Source organism: Drosophila biarmipes, chromosome 3L (genome assembly GCF_025231255.1).
Source record: "Drosophila biarmipes strain raj3 chromosome 3L, RU_DBia_V1.1, whole genome shotgun sequence".
NCBI lineage: Eukaryota > Metazoa > Arthropoda > Insecta > Diptera > Drosophilidae > Drosophila > Drosophila biarmipes.
The window spans coordinates 17806186-17828689 of record NC_066613.1 but is presented as its reverse complement, the minus strand read 5'-3'; the positions used below and the strand labels follow the sequence as shown (position 1 = coordinate 17828689).

At 42.2% G+C, this 22504-nt stretch overlaps 2 protein-coding genes across 3 annotated transcripts; both read right to left on the bottom strand.

The window, feature by feature from the left end:
- Positions 1–73: 73 nt before the first annotated feature.
- LOC108035603 (titin) lies at positions 74–4622 on the bottom strand. Its single transcript, XM_017111282.3, has 3 exons — positions 4334–4622; positions 2898–3209; positions 74–2840 (listed from the first exon to the last, which is right to left on the bottom strand). Exons 1-3 carry the CDS (start codon positions 4403–4405, stop codon positions 339–341), a joined length of 2886 nt encoding a protein of 961 aa, XP_016966771.1. The 5' UTR covers positions 4406–4622; the 3' UTR covers positions 74–338.
- Positions 4623–9618: 4996 nt separating this feature from the next.
- LOC108035704 (aspartic and glutamic acid-rich protein) lies at positions 9619–20517 on the bottom strand. Of its 2 annotated transcripts, none has more exons than XM_044094879.2 (7): positions 20107–20517; positions 14200–14331; positions 13324–13474; positions 12780–13222; positions 12122–12607; positions 11108–11313; positions 9619–9967 (listed from the first exon to the last, which is right to left on the bottom strand). In XM_044094879.2, the coding sequence occupies exons 1-7, from the start codon at positions 20249–20251 to the stop codon at positions 9746–9748; spliced, it is 1785 nt and encodes a 594-aa protein (XP_043950814.1). In that variant the 5' UTR covers positions 20252–20517; the 3' UTR covers positions 9619–9745. The 2 variants fall into 2 exon arrangements, with proteins under 2 accessions (XP_043950814.1, XP_050741947.1); XM_050885990.1 differs by having other exon boundaries at positions 9619–9937.
- Positions 20518–22504: the final 1987 nt, after the last annotated feature.

The following is a 22504-nucleotide window of genomic DNA, read 5'->3' as shown; positions in this document are numbered from 1 at the left end:
ACCCACCTTAGGCAAAAATATAAAACTTTTGATTTTTAATATTTTTATTTTAAGATTTTTTTGCAATTTTTGTTTTTGTAATTTGTTTCTTTAACTCGTCGGAACAACAATTCTAAGCTTACATTTCAACTCTCGTGCGCGTTTTTCCTTTGAGAAATGGCCATAAAACTAGGAAATCAAAAAATTATTAAATAAAACTTGCCTAGGTGCAAATGAGTGGGATAGCGTATTGGGAACTAGGAGGTGAACGGGGTTCCGGTTCGGGCTAAGAGGGAGGATGATCCTCGCCAGATTGCTATCTTTCCTTCAGTATGCTCTCTCTTTTTCTCTAATCCTCTCTATCTGGCATCGGCGCGGAAGAGGAAACGACGCTTGCGGGCATCCATCTTAGGCTCCCGAACTTCCGGTGCGGATTCAGTTTCTGGAAGCGTTTCCGTTTCCACCTTGCTTACCGTGACGGGCAGCGTTTGCACCTTGGACATGGCGGGTTCAGCATCGGAGATGCGCTTGTAGATGGGCAGGATTTGTTCCTCCTCCTGCTCGACAGCGGAATCCTTCTCCTCCGTTGGCTGGGCCTCCTGAGGCACCTGATGATCCGGATTGCTCTGAATCAGGGTCATGGGCTCTGCCGCTCCTGGGGTAAGTATCAGCTCCATGGGAGCCATCTGATCCTTCTTGGGCGTCTGATCCAGGCGCTCTTTGACAAGCTCCACGATGTCATCGATGCTGATCGAGGGCATGTAGGCGGCAGTGACTAGACTTCCTTGGTCCTGAGCATCGTCCTGGGAAGGATTCTCGGGAGTGTCCTCGGATTCTTGGGTTACCTCAGGAGCAGTCTCTTTGATTTCCTCCGCAGTGGTCTCCTTGGTTTCCTCGGGATTGCTTTCTTTGGTCTCCTCGGGAGAACTTTCTTGGGCAGGAGTATCCTGGATATTCTCGTTAGTTTCCTGCTTGACTTCTTCGGAAGCACTTTCCTGGATCTCCTCGGGAGCAGCTTCTTGAAGAGCCTCGGGAGCAGTTTCCTTGGCATTGTCTGATTCCTCAGCAATCTTGGAAGCAGGCTGGACTAGGAGGGGAATCACCTTAACGGGAATCTGATAGTCCATGGGCATATGCTGCACCTGTTTAATGTTGATAATCGGAGAATCCTGCATCATCTGGGGCTTCTGGATCTTCTTATCCTCAGTTTCCTCCAAAAGATGTTCCTCCACAGATGCATTCTTGTCTACAATTTCGGGTTCTGGCAGCTTGGTCTCCTCAATAGACACATCTGCATTTTCCACTGGTGAGGAAGTCTCTCCCATGTCAGTCTCTGATTTCTCTTCGTTCTTCTTCAGAGTATTCAGGAAGTCCGTGATCAGTTGCTCTGCCTCGGCGGCCATCACAGGATCCACGGGCTTGAAGCCACCCAGCGACTCCTGGGCCTCTCCGTCATGAGTGTTATCCAGGATCTCCTCGACCAGAGGACTATGCTGCTCCATTTCGGGAGTGGCAGGCATGCTCTCGGGAGCATCGGCTGGTTTGGCTGCCTCTAGGGTCTCGAGACTCAAGGCTTCCTCTTGTGAGTTGCTGGTTTCCACTATGGCTGGCTCTGACTTAATTTCCTCGGGCTTAGCTTCATGAATCTCCTCCACCTTGGCTGGAACTTCTGGCTCTTCTTCGGGTTGAATTTCCTCCTGGGGCTTAACTTCCTCCTCTTGCTGGATGGGTTCTTCGGGCTTGATCTCTTCTTCATGTTTGATCTCTTCTTCTGGTTTGATCTCCTCCTCTGACTTGATCTCTTCTTCTGGCTTGATCAATTCTTCTGGCTTCAACTCTTCTTCGGGCTTGATCTCTTCATCTGATTTAATCACTTCTTCATTCTTTATCTCTTCCTCTGGTTTGACTTCTTCTTCTTGTTTGACCTCTTCTTCTTCTTTGACCTCCTCTACTGGTTTAGCCTCCTCTTCTGTCTTGACCTCTTCATTTACCTTAATTTCCTCCTGCTCTTCGGTAATCTTCTCGTTTTCCTGAGGCATAGATTCTTCCAAACGTTCCACTATGACAGCGGGGATCTCTTCGATGGCTTCGATGGGCTTGACATCCTCAACCTTGGTATCCATATCAACGTTCGTGGGTTCCACTTCCTCAACCACTGGCTCTGGTTGAACAAATGTCACAGCCTGCTCGGAAGCCTGGACCTCGGGTTCCTGGATCTCTACGGGAATCACCTCGTGTTCCGCAAACATGGTCTGCAGTTTCAGTGTGGGCTGGGGTTCGCTGAGTTGGATCACGGGTTCCGTAACTGCAGGTTCACTTTCCACCACTTCCTCCACGGGTTTCAAAGTAGTTGGTGTATTGAAGATTGCTGGGCGTTTGCGGATTCCATTGAAGATCTCGTTACGCAAGGGAGGAGCAGCAATTGCTGGTCTCAGCCCCTGGGGCCTCTCCTTGTTGGGTCTCAGGGAGAATCGCTGTGGCTTCTCTGGCTTGGACTTCACCACGACGGGTGCAACTGGTTCGGGAGCAGCTTCCACGACGGGAGCAGCAGTCACAGGAACTGGAACCTTCCTCTGCGGCTGGGGCTTCCTACGGTTGGGCTTGGGCTTCTGCACCTTGACAGGCTTCACGGGCTTGACCGGCTCGACCTCGGGTTCTGCCTCAACTTCAGGTTCTTCCTCAACTGGCTTGGATTCCACCTCTTTCTCCTCCTCCTCCTCAGGCTGCTCACTCTCCACAGGAGTGGGCTTACTCTCCTCCTCAGCTGGAGCACCTCCAAAGTTGCCGTTGAGTTCGTAGTACCTAGAGCTATCCTGGCACTCGATGGTCATGTCCTCGCGGCGCATGCAAGTGAAAGATTCCTGTGGGATAGGATCAATACAATTTCAATAGAAGAGATATCATGCCAGGACACCCACCTGGCTGAAGATCGTCTCCTCGGGACAGATGAAGCTCCAGCGGAAGGTGTTCTCCCGGCCATCGGCGTAGGTGACTGGCAGGCACACGTGGAAGATCTGGCAGTCGTTCTCCACATCCGCGTAGTAACCATAGGTCTTGTTGGCACACGAGAAGTTATCCGTGATGTCCGACCGGATGGAGGTGGCATTGCTGGGCAGGGTAAGGGTTCCCAGGGGAGCTGACTCCGCTGGAGAGGATTCCTCCTCAGTTTCAGTCTGTTCTGGCATTTCCACCTCAACTGGTTCCTCGCGGATCGCAGGTGCTTTTCTCTTCTGTAAAAAAAATGTCAAGAAGAAATGGATATACAAATTTAGAAGATATGAAAAATGTAACATGGTTTTAATTGTAGATTTGTAATACCTTATTTGGTATCTTGGTATCTTAAAATGTTGTAAGTATTTAAGTACACATAATAATTGAAAATTTAACAATTCAATTATTCATTAAATTAAATATTTTCTAATAGGTATAAACACTTGTATTTATTTATTTACAATTTTTTGAATAAGTGTGAGTATCCTATCGTTTCGTATCCTAACTTTGTTTTCCGTGTACGATTAGCCAGCTGTACAATCCATTCAGCTAACGAGGTACGTGATGAGCATGGATAATCCCATTAATCCAGCACGTGACTCTGCGATCGGCTAGGCACCCGAAAAATTTCACTTGTGTTCTAGTTTTCGTCTACGCGGCGGCAAGTGAAAATTAAATCGAATCGACTGGAATCGAGTTAATTCGATTCGAATCGAAATGAAACGAAGACCCTTCGCCCGGCCCACTGTGCACTTCGCACCTGTGGCCGCCCTTTTATGGGCCCGCACTGCAATTGAAGTCACTTTCGAATGGAACGTCGAATATTATCACATAATATGTTGGCCATATGGATTTGTTATTAATTTATCATTTTGGGCGCTGCATTTCAATCAGTTTTGGGGGTGAAAACTTTCATTCGTTCGGAGACCTTTTCCCCAAAAAGGACAGCCCCATGAGTAATGCAGATCTCAAGACCCTGGCGTAAGCAATTCTCGGTGGCCATTTCAAGTGATTTCGCTTGGCGAATTCTGGCCGGCTTCTACCTGTCATTTAGCCACCTGCACAGGTGCCCATAAATACCTTAGACCAACTCTTGGCGACTTGGCCGTTAAAAAAGGCTAAGCGCTCGGCATACCAAATTAGCCAGGCCGAAAGATGTAGGGGAGGTATGTCTGGAGGAACATGTATTCGTTTATGCAAATGCAAGTCCAGGTTGTGTCCCATTAAATTTCATCGTATGGCTCGGCGGGCCGGCAAACATTTCATTAACAGTTTTCCATTTCCGTTAATGCGAACGGAAGTGGTCTTTGGTGGTCAAGCTGTCTGCTGGGTGTATACCCAATCTCTGGACTTTAACACTCACCTGATGGGCGCTCAGGGGTCCTGCGCTGCAGGTGGCCGCCAGTATGAGCAGCAAACACACGTTTTTCCACATTTTCACACACAGATTGTTCGGTTGCGGCCACTATTTATCACTCGGCACTTAAGGAACTTATTGGGAACACACACGATAATCCGTTGGAGGGCTTGGGTTTGGATGGTATTCGATGGGAGTTATGGCGGCTTTTAATCCAATTCGATATCCAGGGTAGGGCGTAGAAGGAAAGACCAAGGCTTGCACTCGCACTGCGGGCTCTTTGCACACCTGTGAGGCACCGTTGGCTGGAAAATACTAACTGCCACCGACCACTGAGCCGCCCAATTTATATATTCTTCGCGTTGATTTATTAAGAATGCAAAAAGGCAGAGAAACCAAAGAGTCACGCACACGCGGAGAGGGCCCGAAGAAAGGTGGGCACAGTAACAGCTCAATTACAACCGCACACCATTGCCCAGTGGAGCCCTCTTCTTCTGCGCAGACGTGACATTGCGTATACGCACCGTGCGCTGGTGTGCATTTGCGGTAAGTTTGGCGCGCATGCGCTTAAAGTGTGCCGCCTTATGTGGAACCCAAGGTGTGTGGAACCTGAGTCGGAGAGCCAGCTGTCAGCGTAGAAGAGCGGGAAGAATGAGGATGGTCTTTTGAAGATTTGCTTTTCTTCAAGATGGCATTCTCAAATAAATAGAGAATATTTTTCTATGTTATTATCTACTATAAAGTAAAATCAATGCTCTAGAAATATTTGATTGTAGTTGATTGATTTTATCTCATTATTATTTACAAATATCTCTAGACATGATAAAAAAATTTATGTTCAAAGATGATATGATGAGATATTTCCCCATCGTTATGTATAATTTGTTCAGCTGATAATTATTAGTAGGAGTACTATTAATAGGAAATTATCAATTAAGCATTAATGATTCCATTCTAAACCCTTTAGTGATTCCCCTCTAATTAAATATAATGCCCCATGTCTACATAGACATTCAAGAATCCCCCAAAAAACCTCTAGAGAACCCAGATAGTCGGGTGACAATGTTTTATTACCGCGAAGTTGTTTATCCATTAGGAGGCTCCAGAGCAATGGCAGATGGGTGACGAAGACACGAGCCCGCAGAGCAGATTACACTCGAAAGATTGCCCCGCAGACGACGTGAGATTGCAATTTTATGTCATATAGCATGGTTCCTCTAGAGATGGGCCAGCAAAAATTCGATAGGGTTCATTGGCTTGGCCCTGGGCGCTCTGCCTGGGGAAGGATTATGCAACAAACGAAATATCATCATCATGCAGGGGCTTTCACACAGCCAAAAAAAGGGGAAAAAGACCGAAAAACAAATATAAACCCCATCCGAAACTCCCGAAACAAGCGAAGCCTATTACGCGACAATTATGAATTTCTAATTTCATGTTTAGTGCGCAAAGCCCCTCCGCCTCCTCGAGTTCTATCAAACTCACGTACACCTCGGCTCAGAAAAGCGAAAGCTGCAGAGGCCAATGGCATCGGAAATAGCAATAAAGCAATCATTATTAAGGTGTTTCTTATTAATTGTGTATTGATTGGCGCTAGTCAGTTGTCACGGCTGTACTTGCTCGTAAAGCCTCAAGGCGGCTGATCAAAGCCGCTCTTTTTTGACTATCTGATGTTGTTCATCTTGTAAGTGAGCTGAGAGCTCCTGGCATAGTAATGAGCCTGAGTAGATACTTGGGTTCTGGAAGACTTTATTGCGAAGGTCTCTTCCTAAAAATGTGTCAGTATAAATATTCTGAAAACGTATATTATGAAAACATAACATTTTCTTTAATTGAAGGATATGCTTGAAGATTTTCTTTTAAACTTTATTGAACACTTAGGTTTACATCCAAAGAAATAATGCATTTAAAGGGTTTGTGCTATTTTTTTCTATTATAATTATTACTATAAAATAAATATCTATTTTAAACGACCTTTTCTTAATATCTAGTATATTAATTGTTTTACCTTTTTCTTATTTAAAACATTTCGTTTTAAGGAGATAAATTCTGAGAATAAAACGAATTTTCTGAGGCCTTTAGTCCAACTCCCTAAGCTCAACCATTCACATGCCTTCATGCACTTTATGGCACTTGGCAACAAAGTAACTCGAAATGCCTTTTGCAATGCAATGTTTGCCAGTAAAAGAAGTCATAAAGGGCCCAAACCAAAAGCGAATCGTGCTAAGATAAGCCCGTTGACAACAAGTCGACGTGTTGAGGTTGAGGCAGATATTCTACGTCCGAGCAAAAAGCAGAATCATGACTGGAATTATGAAAAATAAAATTATTAATAGACAGGAGGAGGAGGAGCAGGAGGAGGAGGAGGAGGGTCTTCGCTTAAACGGGGTATTATTTTTAAATCGCCTGAAAAAATGCAGAGGCGAAAATGCTTCTTGGACTTTTTCTTTTCGGACTTTTGGGCTTTTCTGCCTCGTTTATAATGCAGCGAAAAAACACATGTAACTTTCTAAAATGCAAATTGCAGTGCAATGGAAAATCATGAGTGCTTTTCAATTTCAGAGGCAACTGGAATTAAACACGTGGGCGTTGGGTCGTCGGGGCCTTGATATGTGGAATCGGCCCTTCATTTTCTGCCACTGATCACTGAGTCGCGTGCACGCTGCGTATACGTGATGTGGCGCTGGGCGATGCAGGTCCACTTTCTAGCGGCAGTTAAATTAATTAAGTTTCCATCAAATGCCCGAGTTGACAGTTCACCTGACAGCGGCACGTCGCCGCCTGTCACTTAGTGGAGCATTCCGCGGAACGCGCTTAGAAATTATCCAAAATTTGTATTGCCAAATCTCCTGACCCACGCCCACGCCCACGCCCACGCCCGCGCCCGCTTCCACTCACACTTCCTTTGGGCCAAAATCCATTGATACTATTTATGATTTTTCGCAAACACTGCACGTTGCTCACCGTTATTCCACCCGAACCCAATCCCCATTGAGCAAACATTGGGCGCAGCGGGAATTTCAATTGATTGTCTTAGTGATTTTTGTTTTTTTGGCAACATATCGAGAACAGATCGTATCTGCATGATATATGGCCAGGAGCCACACCTGCCAGACATCCAGATCGACACCACCGCCCACCTAAAATATAAGCCAAAGTCCGAAGTGCACTGGAAGAAAAGGAAATTCGTGGGGATATGGCATATTATCATCATTTTCTGTTTTGAAAGTATTTAAACAAATGTTTACCTTAAATGAGTTAGGTATTCCTTTTACCTATTTTATCTGTCTGATGAAGTCTATAGAAATTTATGGGATTAAAGAATGCCACATTTTTATGATCCCAAACTTGACTTTATTTTACTGAAAACTTATATTATAAAGGTGATAGCTTTATGGTATGATATGTTTATGAAAGATGTTTTTAAAGACCATACAATGTTAGCCTGAGTATAATCTCTTTTTCTATCTGCGCAGAGGCCCAGTTTATAAATAGTTATTTACAGATCTTATATATTAGTTTTTCTTTCTGTGCAGAGGCGTAGTTTAGAAAGTGCTGAAAACTAAACTATTTCTGTTTCTCTTACGATCAATTATGTGGCACACGTTTGCAGACACCTTCGGTTCCAGTTCCAATCCATTCCAATCCGATCCCCATCCAATCCAAGCCCCATCCCAGCCAGTTCGAGCTTGGTCTTGGTCTTGCTCCCACGCATTGGGCCAAGTCAATTGAATTTTTATGGCCAATTTCATTGATTTTAATTTTGCTAATGATAAGCATTTCTTTGCACGAAACTCCCACTTGATAAGCAGCGTGTTGCGGCATGTCAATTTGCTTTTCCTCACGCTGCATTTTAATGGCCCCAGGTTTTCTTTCAATTAATTTAAACAAGGTCAATATCAAAACGTGTCAGAATGCGTGTGAAGCTGATTAGGTGTAATTTGACTTTCTTTTCGCCCCCTGAACTGTTTGCCTTCAAGTATATGCAGGTAGTTAGGGTTTTCCCTCATCAGACATTTAATTGAAATATATCCCTCAGTTCGGCCAGACATACAGTCAGATTTATTAGCCATAAATTCGGCGCTCGACTTGTCAGACGTTTGTCAAACACAAATTTAATGGCTTATTACAAACATTTCGCGACTGTCATTTGGCATTCCGAGCGCGATCTGCGCATGCGCAAATTGCTTGGGACCACGGCGACACCCCAAAAAAGCTAATGGGCCCCCGAGACGCGTCTATTTTGGGCGTACGACGTCCCCTATTTGGTATTACGGAGCAGTAGCCCCCAGAATTGGGCCACGGAATTTAGAATAGAAATGCACGGGCCAGCAGGTGAAACTTCTTTTGGAATTTCAGCGAGAACTGACCGCATTCTGATTGGGGGAACCCAATGTGGGTGATCATACCTTGAATAAAAACAGGAAATGACAGGGCACTTTTGAATGGAAATTTTTGGGAATAAGTAGGGAACAAATGTAAAAAAAAATGGTTTATTGTAGAGCTATAAAGCTTGGGATTAATATATTTGTAAAATAATGTAATGTAAAAAATCATTACAAGGCCAAATGTTTCATATGTATAGCCAAACCTTCTAAAGGGTCTTTAAACGACATCATATTTTAAAACCGCTCCATTTAAATGTTAATAGGTTAATAGGTTATAATAACAATGTTTTTTTTTAATTCCAAGCCTCTCTATTTACCTAAAATTTTGTGTTATTCTTACCAAAACAACACAAACATAAAGTGTAATACCTCTTTGAGCTCGTAATTAAATTTCGAACCAAGTTGCATACCGTGCTAAAAAATTTTATTTTGACCAATTTTTTTCAAAAAATAATTTAACGTAAAAAAAATCAAAATTTGACCAAAATTTGATTTATTTTCGTCACCTAAATTTTGACAAAAATAATTTGTTTAGGCCATCAGATGCATAAAACACTAGTCCAATCGTTCGTGGGCCTCATTTTAGCCAAGTTACAACTAAAAGTCCTACGAAATATCCACATTTTATTATAAATACAGACTTTCCCGCCGTCACCCAAAAAAAGTCCATCCTTCAAGTTTGTTTTCTTTAATAAGGCATCATATAACATACGAATACAATAAATAATTTGCATAAATAACTTAGCCTAGTTTGTTTCATCGCGGCGAATGTATCCAAAACAGTTCTTCGATTTCTCATTAAAGGTAAATTTTAAATTTAGTTTTACGTTTAAGGCATTGCACTAACGGGGCTAAGGGTTACAACTAAAATTGGTTTACTGGCATTTCTTGTTCATTGCGCTAACACTAATTTTGCTCTAGGACCTTAGGGATTATTTAATAATCAGCATCGTAGTACGAGGGTAAATCAAATAAATACAATAAATAATGTCTCCATTGGAGGTCAGTTGGTGGTTGGCCGGCTCGGGGGCTACTGCCACTGGCTGCGGTAGGCCAGGTAGTGGGGATCCTGGAACTGCGACTGCTGCTGCGGCTGCGGCTGGCGCACCTGGTAGCTGTCCGTGGAGGAGTCCACGTCCTCGACCGAGGGATCCGTCTGCAGGGAGCGCTTCCAATAGCTGCCCGGCTCGCTCCAGTCCTCGCCGTGATCCTCGTAGTGGTGCTGATGGTGGGCATGTTCAACGTATACAACCTAGTTAGAAAATATGCAAAACGTGTGCCGTGAAGTGAGAAACACCAGAGGAAGTACCAAAGAGACCCAAGAGTGTGAGTGGTTCTGTTTTTGCTGTATCTGTGTCTGGGTGTATCTGAGTTTTGTGTGTTTTGTCTGTCTGTCTTTCTGGCAGGACCCCTTCTCGGGGGTCATCACTTCGGTTTTTCGGTTTATCCGCCCAAAACTCGTACTTACACAGTGTGAAGGGGAAAGACTTTGGAAACGAACTCTAAGATCTGTTTGAGATTTTGGGTCTTAAAGCGTATATAGATACTGTTATTAGTGAACACATTGGTTGGGTTTTGTTTATTGTTTTGTTTTTCATTACTATTGGAGTTGTACGTTCCGAAAACGTTTGTGAGCTGTCCAAAATTTTACCATATCTGAAACCAAAGAGGTCTGAATTTGTTAGCATACGGCACATTTTGGAGTCGTTAGGTGGTTTGGAACTCAGGTGTTTTATGAGGCTTGAAGAAGTTCTGCAGCTGGTCCCCGAAAACAGTTAGAGAAGTTAGAGCGCTCGGGTGTTTTGGAAGGTATCAACGCATTGTACAATCTTTATATACATCTTGTGTGGAAGAGATAGGCAGACGAGAGGCAGGGGCAGGTGGATAGAGATTAGCAGAGGTACACAGAAAAATAGATGCTCTTAAAAGAACTGAGTTTTAAATATGCAAAGAAATCGAATTCTTATAGTATATACAAAAATATAAATATGTACTTCAAAAAAAAGTAAGTGAATTCAAAGAAATGTACTGCTCTGCTTTAAAAATGTATCTTTGGTTTATACTTACAATAAATAAATTATAACAAAGCAGATCGTAATTTTCAGAAACAGTAAGGGATATTTTTCTGTGTACATATAAAAGTGACAGCTGCGCTTTTCAGGTGGTCCACAAAAAGCGCCAATAACACCCCTTGGCCAATAAAAACTGTTGTTCACTTATGACTAGTGTAAGGACATTCTTATCAGAACTGAAAGAGTGCAGAAAATCCATTAGAGTCGGGAGAACCCTGGTCTAGCAACCTGAACAAGATGTTCGTGTGTGTCGGTACGTTAAAAACGGGTTAAATGCCCGGGAACAAACTCACAGGATCTGGGACCCGATCTCAACTCACCTTGGAGGGCGGACTGCCGCGCTTTACATCGATCCAGAAGCGGGCTATATTGATCAGCAGACCGATCAGGGCTATGGCAAAGAACTTGACCTGCAGATGGGCGCCCAGGATCTTCAGCAGCAGTTCGATTTTGGCCTTCAAGAAGCTGCCAATCATTATGAACTTGGCGATGGCCTTCTTCTTCTTCTTCTTCTTGCCACGGGTCACTGTTTGTTTTTTAGTAAAAGATGATTAAGGGGGAATTTGGTTGTATTAGTATCGCTTGGTCCTCATTTGCTCGAACTTACTTGGCTAAATGGAACAAACAAAACTCAAATAATATGTAATTCTTCGCTTGGGAGGGTGGTGTTTGTTAGTATGAACTGCAGTGCGCGTTAAGTGCGGTAACGATAACGAAACGGCATTCAGAAAGCAAGCAACTCATAACTTAAATAATTATTTTACAAAACCTAAATAAACACTTAATAGTTTTCTATAATCTGTAATAGACACTTCGAAATCAAGTTCGAAATTGGCGCCTTACCAAATTAGTACAACAGCGCCATCTACACAGCTAACTGTGTAGAGTGAGCTTCTTACCTGTGCCGTACAGATGGCGACACCTCAGTTTTTAAAAAAAACTGGTAAAAAAGTTAAAGCTATTCATGACTTTTTAAATAATAAAAAAATGTTTTAAAATTTCCTTAATTACTTAAAGACTAAAAAAAACTTAAAAAATAATAACACATTTTTTTACCATAAAACCGCAACCATTAAATACGAATTTGGATATAAACCAACTTACAAATACAGATGATTTTTCGGTAGGTTGTGAAAATACCATTTAAAATAAAAATTATTTTAATGTTTCAAGGAACTTTAAGAACATTTTCGGCATCGTTGTATCCACCGAGAAATATCTGTATTTTAGTTACCCTAAAAAACTGGAAACTTAGACATAGAAGGCACTAAGTTGTGCTTGGAAAAACGGTGCGCAAAAGTCATGTAAAACCACACGCAGCAAACAACACACACCTCCGTTACTTCTACCATAATTAAGTGGGTTCCTGTGCTTGCGCTTTCCCCCGCCGACGCCCGAGAAGACATCGTCCGCATCCGCCAGCTCGTCGAGGAGCCCCAGGCCCAGACTCAGGTCGCTCTGCTCGTGCTCCACCACGGCGGTTGACCCGTGCTGACCCTTGCGCTTCTGCTTCCGCTTGCCCTTCATGCGGCGCTTGTGCTTCCGCTTCTTCATGGGCTTGCCCAGGGACTCGGTGTCATCGTCGTGGCTGTGACTGATCACCGAGGATCCACCCTCGTGACCCGAGTCCACCTCGTGGTGCTCCGGCGCCGCCTGGACGACCACCAGGGTGGCGGGCTGCGTATCCTGACCCTGACCCTTCTTCTTGTTCTTCTTGCGCTTGCCGCCCTTTTTGTTCTTCTTGCGCTTGCCACCCCCCGGTTTTTTCAGTGCACCCGCCGCGTTCTCCTCGGCGTCGTCCAGTTCGATGAATTCCACACCTACGCAGGGGGAAATTTAATACATTTTATAAGTGTTTTTAACATTTTTAGTTAATCTATAAATCTTTTAGTAACTTTGTGAAATTATGTAAGTCTAACACAATTATTTGTATTTCTATGTGGATAAAAAAATGGAGGAATGCTCTTTTCATTAAATGAATGAAATAAATACCTGTTGAAGTGTTGTCCTCGCTCAAGACGGGATTCTTGCCATCACTTTGAGGTTGCGCTGCGGGCGTCCCACTGAAGACACTGGGTGTTTTTTCCTTGTCATTTTCACTTTCAGGTGCCGAGACCGCCTCATCCACATCCTCATCCTCGGCGTCACCATCAGCCTCGGGCTCCTGCTCCTGCTCCCCCGTGCTGTCCGAGTCGTCATCCTCTTCCTCATCCCGGTCGTCTTCGTCGTCGTCCTCGTCCTCCTCCTCATTATTGGCCTCCGCATCCGCATCCTCATCGTCCGCGTTCTCCTCCTCCTCCGCCGCATTGCTGGCATCGTCCGCAGCATCCGCCTCGTCGTCGTCTTCGACACTATTGCCACTCTGATCGGTTTCACTATCATTTTCATCCGCCGCTTTCGGTGTCTGCAAATACTCGTATTCGCGTCCCAGGAAGCTGCAGGTGATGGCGAAAAAATGGTAAAAACAGAAAAAAAAGGCAGGAAGGAATGAAAACTCTGGCGAAAATGTGCATTCAACTCGTTTATCCACACTCACCCATCCATGGACTCGGCCAGGTATTTCTTCATATAATTCGTGCCGATCTCAATTTTCTTCAGTATCGTCGATGGCTTCTCTTTCACGGGCAACTCCGAGGTGCTGTAGCCGCGTCTCTCGATCGTCGCGTTCATCTGCCGATCGGCCTCGACTGTCCCATAAAAACAAGAAACCAAAATAAGTGGAAATAATCTTGAGAAAAAAGAAAATGCTTTCGATTTTAATTGCCTTTTCATGTAAATGCCCAGCACATTGGCAGTTTTTTAGGTGTTGCGTGTGCATTTTCCAACCAACTCCCCTAAAGTCATTGATTATCGCATTAAGTGATCATACCTTGGGTCTTTTGTTGGTCTTTTCTTGAAATTCTCACCCACGAATAGCTGCTTGAACTTTAAGTTTAGCTTTGGGGGTCGGTGAAAATGCCAGCTTTTCTTTGCCTAGATTTTTGTTTACCCACATCTGTAAGTGGGAAAAAATAAATATTTCCCACTTGCACATAATAGCAACTGTTTGGCTTAATGGATTTTTTGGCAAAACAATTCTTTGAAAAAATGTTTACTATTACTCTGACCTTGAAACTCGAATTCTAGAATGCTAAATATATTATAATATAATAAATAGCTTAATGTTTGTACTCCATTTTATTAATAGTTTATGATAAAAAAATATTTATATTTTCAGCTTAAACTTTTTAACTGAATGGCTTTTAAAATGAACTTTTCTTATTTTAAAATGTTTTGTTGTTTTAATATTTTTGTTGGTTAAATGATTTTAACATATTTCAAGGCAAAGTTTATTGTATTTTCGGCTTAAACCCCTTACCTAAGATCTTTTATTTGGCTTAAATATTTTGTATTAATTTTATCTTCAACTCACCCTTTAGTTTTTGCCACTGGACATGGAGCTCTCCATCCCAGGCGTCCAGTATCCTTCCAGATTGCTGTCGGGCACAGGTCCAGGGCTCCGCTCGAATGGGGCACAAGGCCAGGTCCAGATATGGGGACACCTCTGCGGAGACACAGATCATGGAGATCAGCGTAAATATGAGGCAAGACTGGACAAACATTTGATGGAAAACTGCCAACCAATTGGGCAAACTTGCGATTGACAGCCCCACTGACTTTCTGTCCGACTTTCTGGCCAAGCTCAGTGGGGATTTGTGGTCTGATTTGGCTAAAATGGCTAACATGGTCATGGCTTTAGCTTCACTATGGCCATGGACTGTGGCTGTGGCGATTTCCAGCCACTGCAAATATTTGAGTGAAAGTGTGTGTGACCAGTACCACTGGGCAATCGTTTCAACACCTTGTGTGGTTTTTCTGGCCCGGTGGTGCTAACTGCTGACTGCACTGAGTCACCGATGTGTGGTGCGTGCAGATGCATTTCAGCCCGGCTTGTTCACGGCGCGAGCCATGTTTTAGTTAACATCAAAGATTGCCATCAATCAGCGATCGGGTGAAAATGCTCAGCGATTGTCGTCAATTAAAATTATTGCTGCCTGTCCATCTTAATCGCATCTTAATTCGAGCCCATTTAATTGGGAACACATTAATTTGTCACGCTGACAAAGACGCCAATGAAATATTTAATGATTTTAGTTAATTGCACAGAAGCAAATAATTAACCAAAAAATAAAATAAAAATATATATCTATGATTATAAGATTCTTTTTAAAATTTTAAGAATATATTCAAGTGTGCGATATTTTTTGTACAAAGTCTGTTGCCAAAATAGTAGTTGGTTCCCAGGCATCGTTTCCTTTCCTCTCACTAATGACACTCAATTTCCATATTTTCGTGAAAATTGAGCAATTATTTGCAGCGCTACTTAAATTCATTAGTATTTGCCTAGGCCTTTTGTTGATTTAATTGCCGTGTTGCAACATGAACGGAGTCGTGATAAGTGAAAATTTAATGTCGCTTCGTGTGGCGTTTCTCATGGCGTTTGTTGTCTCTTTGTCACAATTTATTTGGCTCATTTCACTTTCAATGGCACCGACACAGCGCGTACTTTGACCCAAGGCTTCGCTAATATTTCCAAATTCAATGCCGCCGGGTGAAAGCCACCAGGAGATGCCAGAAGGTACCAGCCTGTGAGAAATTGTTTACCTAAAACTCGTGGTGACATCCCACAGATAACATCCTGCTAAATTCGACCCACGCCGCCAAACAACCGAATAACAACTAGGAAAACAGCTAGGAAAACCTGTGCCAGAATGCACTGAGCTAGGAAGCAGGGAGTGCCAAGGAGGCAGGCAAGTCGAACACCCTGGGGAAGTTCAAAGAAAGCCATTTCGTGATGCACTTGAAGAAAATTTTATCAAAGGTCATCCCAAAAATTGTCTTGATAAAAAATATTTTACGCTTTGAAAAGTCATATACTTAAATATTTTTAAAATTAAGAAGCTTTTATTCACATTATAAAAATATTAACCCCGACTTGAATTCCTAAGTTCATAAAACTACAACAAATAAGATAACTTCCAAAAAAGTAAGGTCCAATAAATAAATTTAATTTTGATTTTTAAATATTCAAGAAGCTAATAAAAGCGTATTAGGAACTTTGTGTGCCTAAGTAAAATTTTAATTTTTCTGTATGTCTGCTAAATTATTATTTTTTTATTAACCGAAAGTTACCTTTAAAAGTCTGAACTTTTTTTATTATATACAGTTTTTTCCTGAGTGCACTCCCTGGCGAGCATCTTCGATATTTGGCGGCTGTCCTCTTTTGGCCAACAAATGTGGCACATTATTTTCAGCAGCCTGCGAGCTGCTTAGTAGCCATTCTGGCCAAGGCAGTTGCCTTTTGCCATTTGCCATTTGGGCCGATGATTTCGCTGGTCTTTTCACTTTTCTTCACAGTTTCGTTGGCGCAGGGCGTATGGTAATTCCAATGGCAATGCCAGTAGTCCCTGGCCAGCTAATTCCCAATATCAAATGAACTTTCACTGCCGTTGCAGTTTATGCGTGGCTGACTTATAGTTATGGCTAATGGCAAATACTAGGCCCTGGCCCGATGATGGGTGACGCATTGGCATACGCCTATAGGTATTAGACCCGGTCGCCGTAAACTGTAAACTGCAGCTGGACTGCTGGGCATGTGGGCCAACTAGTCAACCAGCCAACTTGCCGGCCATTTGGCTAATTTACTGCGCCTGAGGGGAGGCCATAACAGTAGCTCGTAAAATATTAGCATAATCACTTGAAATTCTGAGCTATTTTGTTTGGTCAGATTAAGTTGTAAACATGAAATGTGGCTGCGGTGCATCGTGTGCGGCATTTGAAAGTGAGTTGCATGAGGGGCTATATTTTACATAAAAATAAATTGCTAAGGTTTTTTATTAATTTTTAAAAGTAAAGCCAGTGTTGCTTAGGGCTTATTCATAGGATTAGTTATACAAATTATGCGCCTTTGAAAGTGAAGGTTCGCCGAATAATTTTAAAGAGAGCTTGCCTCGAAGGCCAGGTTTGAATATAAATGATTGCCCTTGAAAATAGTTTCTAAATAAAGACTTCTCATTTAAAGTTTACCCTTTTTTAGCTTTCAATTAAACTCGTAGAAAAGCACGTGACTTTTTTGCAATTAATAAATGTACCAAACTTGCCGAAAAAACCTTTTAAAAAAATTATCTTCAAACTGCGCTTTGAAATACTCAAAGTCATAAAATGGTTCTTATTTTGAGTTACTGCCAAGCACTCTCCGTTTAAACGGCAGACAAACCTTTTAGGGTAGCTGAATTAAATACAATGATCTAGTGGTTTCGGCATTTAAAGCATCTCAGACTTCATTACAAAAGAATTTTATGGCCATTATAGAAATCGGACGGAACAATATGGCACTCTTAACCGTTAGCGTGCGACCCAGCAGACATATAGACATGTGAGCTCCGCGGAGCTTGAAGCTTTAATAAACTTTCACTGGTTTCGATCTGGCGCAGAATTTGAATTGAAGACACCGCCGCCGACGACGACGAACACAACCGCAGAGTTAAACACAAACTCAAGACCCAAACAAGACATGGTCGGCAGCTACAACAACCGCACATGTTGTTTATTGATTAGAGCTCTACTTTGGCTAGGCAAATCGATGGGTGCACCGCGAAAAAAGATAGCAGATACTTATCAATGGGGTATAGATTTTTTTTACAATTTCCCCAGGCACATAAAATATATTTTTAGGTTTTTTATAGCTTTATAAAAATGCAAGATTTGCCTTCGATTGATGATAAGAGGTATTAGATTTTCAAATCCTTATTGAAAATATTTTATTTAAAATTTAAAAAAAATCGAGTTAAAGAATTTTTATTTATTTACAATTTCAACATTACAATTATAAAAGTTTTAAGGGTTTCACAAGTTTCTCCTAAAAATGTGAAGTTATTTCCATGCTTTTCTCTCAAATTAGGAATACTCTTCGGGATCAGGTTTTGTTTTATTAAGTGAGAAGTATCCGCTGGCCATTCGTGGAGGTATTTCCACATTTTTCCCCGTGTGGCATTGCAACTGAAATTGTAATCCAAATCCCCCTCAATGCCTACGCAGCAACCCAGTGGCGACTCAACTTGATGGATGGAGACGTGGTTCCAGCTTCATGCGGCTCTAGTTTTGACCATCTCTTCAGCCGCATTTCGCTGCCAAACTGGGCAAGATGCCAATAGCGATGCCACAAAAGCGACAATTAAAAAATGAAATTAGATTTCATTCCAGTGAAGCAGCAGCACTTTTCATTTTTCTGCGCTTCGACCAAAAATGTCACCAATGCCGCTCCGTTTAGGAGCGATTTTGACTTGGCCATGGCTGCCAGTGGCATTGTTTGGTCAAGACCCGTCCGGACCGGGCTTATTTAAATAGTAGGTGACTCGTCTCGGACACTCTCACATACAAATATGACGGTTATAACCCAATTACGAGAGTGTTTCAAGTTTTTCTGTTTCTGTTTCTGTTGTCTTTGCGCCTCGCTTGGCTTTTTGGTGTCGGCGCAATTTGTACCAGCTCCCCGAAATGGAGACCCAGGTATGTGCCCCTCCTCCGCCACCACATAAACAGGGTTCCCTTCGGGTTGGCTCAACACCAAGTTGGTGTAGTCACCAAGTGAATCCGACAGTATCGCGACTAAGACATCAACTTGTTTTTGGACGGCTGTTTATCCATTCTTATTGTTTGCCTTGCCGTTGTTATTGTGCCTTTTACAGGTGCTGCTCTTCGGGAGGGGGCTTGGTATGGGTAGTTCATAAAGATCTTTGGAATGCGTATATGGAATATAGTCTTCAAGTGTTAGAAAATAATAAAAATATAAACATTCCATTTTCAATCAACCTAAGCTTATTATTAAAGAATCATACATAATACTACCTATATGATTGAAGATTCTTTGTATACATTTATTACATTAATGAAACTCACTCATTTTCAGTGGGAATTGAACAATTTCTAAGAAGTATTTACTTTTACTTAAACAGATTATTCATCTTTCAACTAATCAACTTGTATTCTCTATGAGTTTGCACCATGATATAAGACAATAGGATTTTCCTTAGTAAACATTATCTAGATCAACAAGCTAGGAATAACTTAACGTCTCCCACTCAATCCCCAACTAATTTCCCCCGTAGCTCCGCCAACTAAATTTACATATCTCAAGTCAAGTGTATTTGAGATTCGTTTAATCAGCGAGCAAAACGTTAATTCATGTTTCGCTGGCAGTCTTTAATGACTCGACATTCAGCGCGGCCTATGTCTATCGTAACACCCGACCAGCCGCCCTTCTTTCAGTTCTGGTTTAGTTGGTTATGACCCATATTACATGCTCAGAAGCAGATCGAGACGCCAAGTGCCCTAAACGATAACGAGGTGTATTTCTTTCTGGTAATGCCTGCTTGCACCTGTTGCCTTGGCTCTCTTGCTAATTGCTCGCCATGCAGTCGAAGCTTTTTTAGTTTTTTACTTTTTAAACAAAAACGGCGGTGGAAGGAAAAGAAACACAGCAGCGGCCAAGTAAAAAGTGTCGTACGCTCCATAACGTAACAGATCCAAAATGCTAAGAACATACTCGCATGCGAGCTACTTTGTTATGCTGCATTGCCCATGGAAGTCACCAAGTGGCTGCACATAAGGAAAACTCAAAGAGGTTCTTTTAGGAAAATAATCCCTTTGATAACTCTTTATCTTCCATACTTAATTTGGCTTAAGAAGAGCTCAATCCATATTCCTTATATTTTGTAATGATCTTCATATATTCGTAAATTTATATAATGACAATTTAAATGTTTCTTTTATCTATAGAAAAAAAGGAAATTTATAAACAATTTTTTAATTTTTAACATATAAGTAATATGCTTCCACATAACATAGTACAATTCAAAATCTATGCGCTCGGCTAAATGAAAATGATGTATTTATGATTTTTTCTTCATGTGGCCAAGAGTTGTCTGGCCAAGATTGATGTGGCAGCTCTGATGGATCTGTGGCCACTCGAGAGGCTCGTAAATCTTTTCCGATTCTTTGGCAGCGGCGGTGACAGTGGCGACTTTCGTTTGGCGGCTGGCCGATTATATAATTGCCGAACGCTGAAATCGCCACTCTCACAGGCCGCTTAATGAACTAAAATTTCACTGCAATAAAAGTATTTTACTTGGGGCCTTTGTTTATGTTTTGTTTCTTTGTCTGCTGGCTCACTGCTCGTTATATTTCAGGCGAAATAAAGATACAGAGAAATTTCGGGAGCTGCGAGAGAGTCGCAAACTGAGCCCATTTGATTGGAGAGCTTTCTCAGGAGCTGTCTTACCATTTAATCGTCGGCCAACAGGTGCTGTGGCCAAAGCCAGTTGATTTGAATGGCGGGACGGCAGACTCCAGGCCGTGGCCAAGGAAATCTGCGTTGGCAGGAGCAGACAGATCAGGCCTGCTATAATGGTTGGCTGCCAGTCCATTTTAAAGATGGTATGGGCCTCCTTCTCTCGTAATCTTCGAAACGGATATATAATATATCACGATAGCACCGTTAGAAGAAATCAGAAGTCTGAGGAAGCCAAAGTCAGCAAACACTCGCACACAAGCACTCTTGATTTATATACACTTATCGGCACGCACAAGAACAACGGCGCTTTGTTCCATTTTTAAAGTCTGTTTTTCCAAAAAACCCGAATCGAAGAGCCGCACGAAAATGGATATGTTATCTGCTGGATGCACTGGCTCCTCAGCGATCTGCTCACGACCAAGTTCAAGGTAAGATTAAGCCATGACGCGCATACGTAAGAAGTTATATACCAAAGCGCGACTTAAGAGAGTGCGATGTGAAAGCGCTCGCGGCGCGGCTCTTTGGAAAGTTGGCAGCCGAGGTGGCCAGAAGAGAGCCCACCGCTCGCTTACCTGGTTACCTTGCCCACCTGGCTACCCAGCTATCTGGCTATTGACTTGTTGGATTTTAGCAAATATGCGGCATGCACTGAACAAACGGATCAATTAAGCTGTCCGCTATGCGCATTTCGAGCGTCACCAGTGTGTGCCATATGGGTTCGGGGGAATTCTCTGGGGGACTCGCTACAACGGGGACATATGTGAACCAACGAACTTTGACCTACGCAGGGAGCTATTCTGCAGGCATTGTGTCGACCTCTCGTCCAAAAATGAGCCTCATCTCCCCCTAAACAAAAGGCTTGGGTTTCAGTTTAGTTTTAACAGAAGAATCGCATTTAAATCAGCTATTGTTTGGTCGGTATTTGTTTTACATATTACAATAAATCCATCAAAATAGCCCATCAAAAACCTATAAGTTGAAAGGCAAGGCAAGGCATAGCTTGGAAGAATACAAAATAATAGGATTGTTTTGTGAGTAAGAAAAAATAAAGCTGGGTTCCCCAGTAACGCATTTTGAAATCAATTAAACTTTAAGCCAATAAATTTATCCTATAATATTTATATTTAAACAATAATTTTTAAGGCAGAAAAGAATTCAAATTAATAATTATATCATTCGATTTTAAATTTTAAATTCTATGTATTTAAAGAAAAATATATAATAAATAAATATTATTCTAATATTACTGTTATTTAAATATTATATTACATAACTTAAACAAACACTTTGTTTATCAGCAAACATATATTTTAAAATGTTAAATAAAACTATTATATACATTGATCATGTTGATCAACTGCAGTGCTTTTCCTAGTACTTTTTAAATACACTAATAGGAAATGCCTTAACTAAAAAAGGTCACAGAAAACCCCCTATCCAAGCTCTATTAAATCACTATCCAAATTTTAAGTAGAAGGCGACTGAATAATCTGCATCAATCATGAATACCATGAATAACCCACAAGTTGAACTCCTCTTTTCACTGCCACTTCTGCCACCTGAACTACTAGATATCATTGGAAAGTCATTCGTGAGATGCTAATCCTGTGGCGAAATGCTTGTATGGCAGATGCAAATCCTGCACTGGGTCAAAGAGGTGCCTGTTCCATGGAAATTTTCCTCCCAACAGCGAAGAGATTTCAACCCACATGAGTTAGCACAAAGTGAACAAATAAACTAGGTTTTCAACATGCCCCTTCGCCACTTTTCAGCTTTTCCCTAACAAAATTCATTAGCACCTCTCAAGTATTGCATCAACGATTTGTTAACCAAATTTTGAGCAAACCGAAAGACAGTTGCATCATTGATAAATTCTGGCTGTGAAAAGGCACGTTTCTTTCACCTGTCGAGCAAATGAAAAATGAAAGTTTTCTTGCTGTTTACCCAAGTCGAGCCCATAATTGATTTTGACAATTCGCAAACTAATGCTATTTATGTGTAAGGGCTGGGCCTGCGTCACAGACTGATCTTATAAAGAGTAAATATGAGAGGGCGCCATCCCAGACACCATGAGCACGCACAAAAAGAAAGTTTGCACAACTTACTGATACTGTCGGATTGAAGTTTTTGGAACGAGGTGTGACCGAATCGAGTCAATCCCCAATCGCATTTGGTCAACGCACTCGCACACTGCCCGAATTTTTGATTAGCCCCCCGGAATTACGAAATTATCCATTGTGAGCAGCGAATTAGCGAAGAATTCGTGATGAACGGCTGTTTATATGTGGGCACTCGCATTTCTCGCATATCGTATATCAATTTCACTTTCAACGCGACAGGCGACAGGCAATTAAGGAGACATAGGGCTGCCAAAGATGTCGCCAAA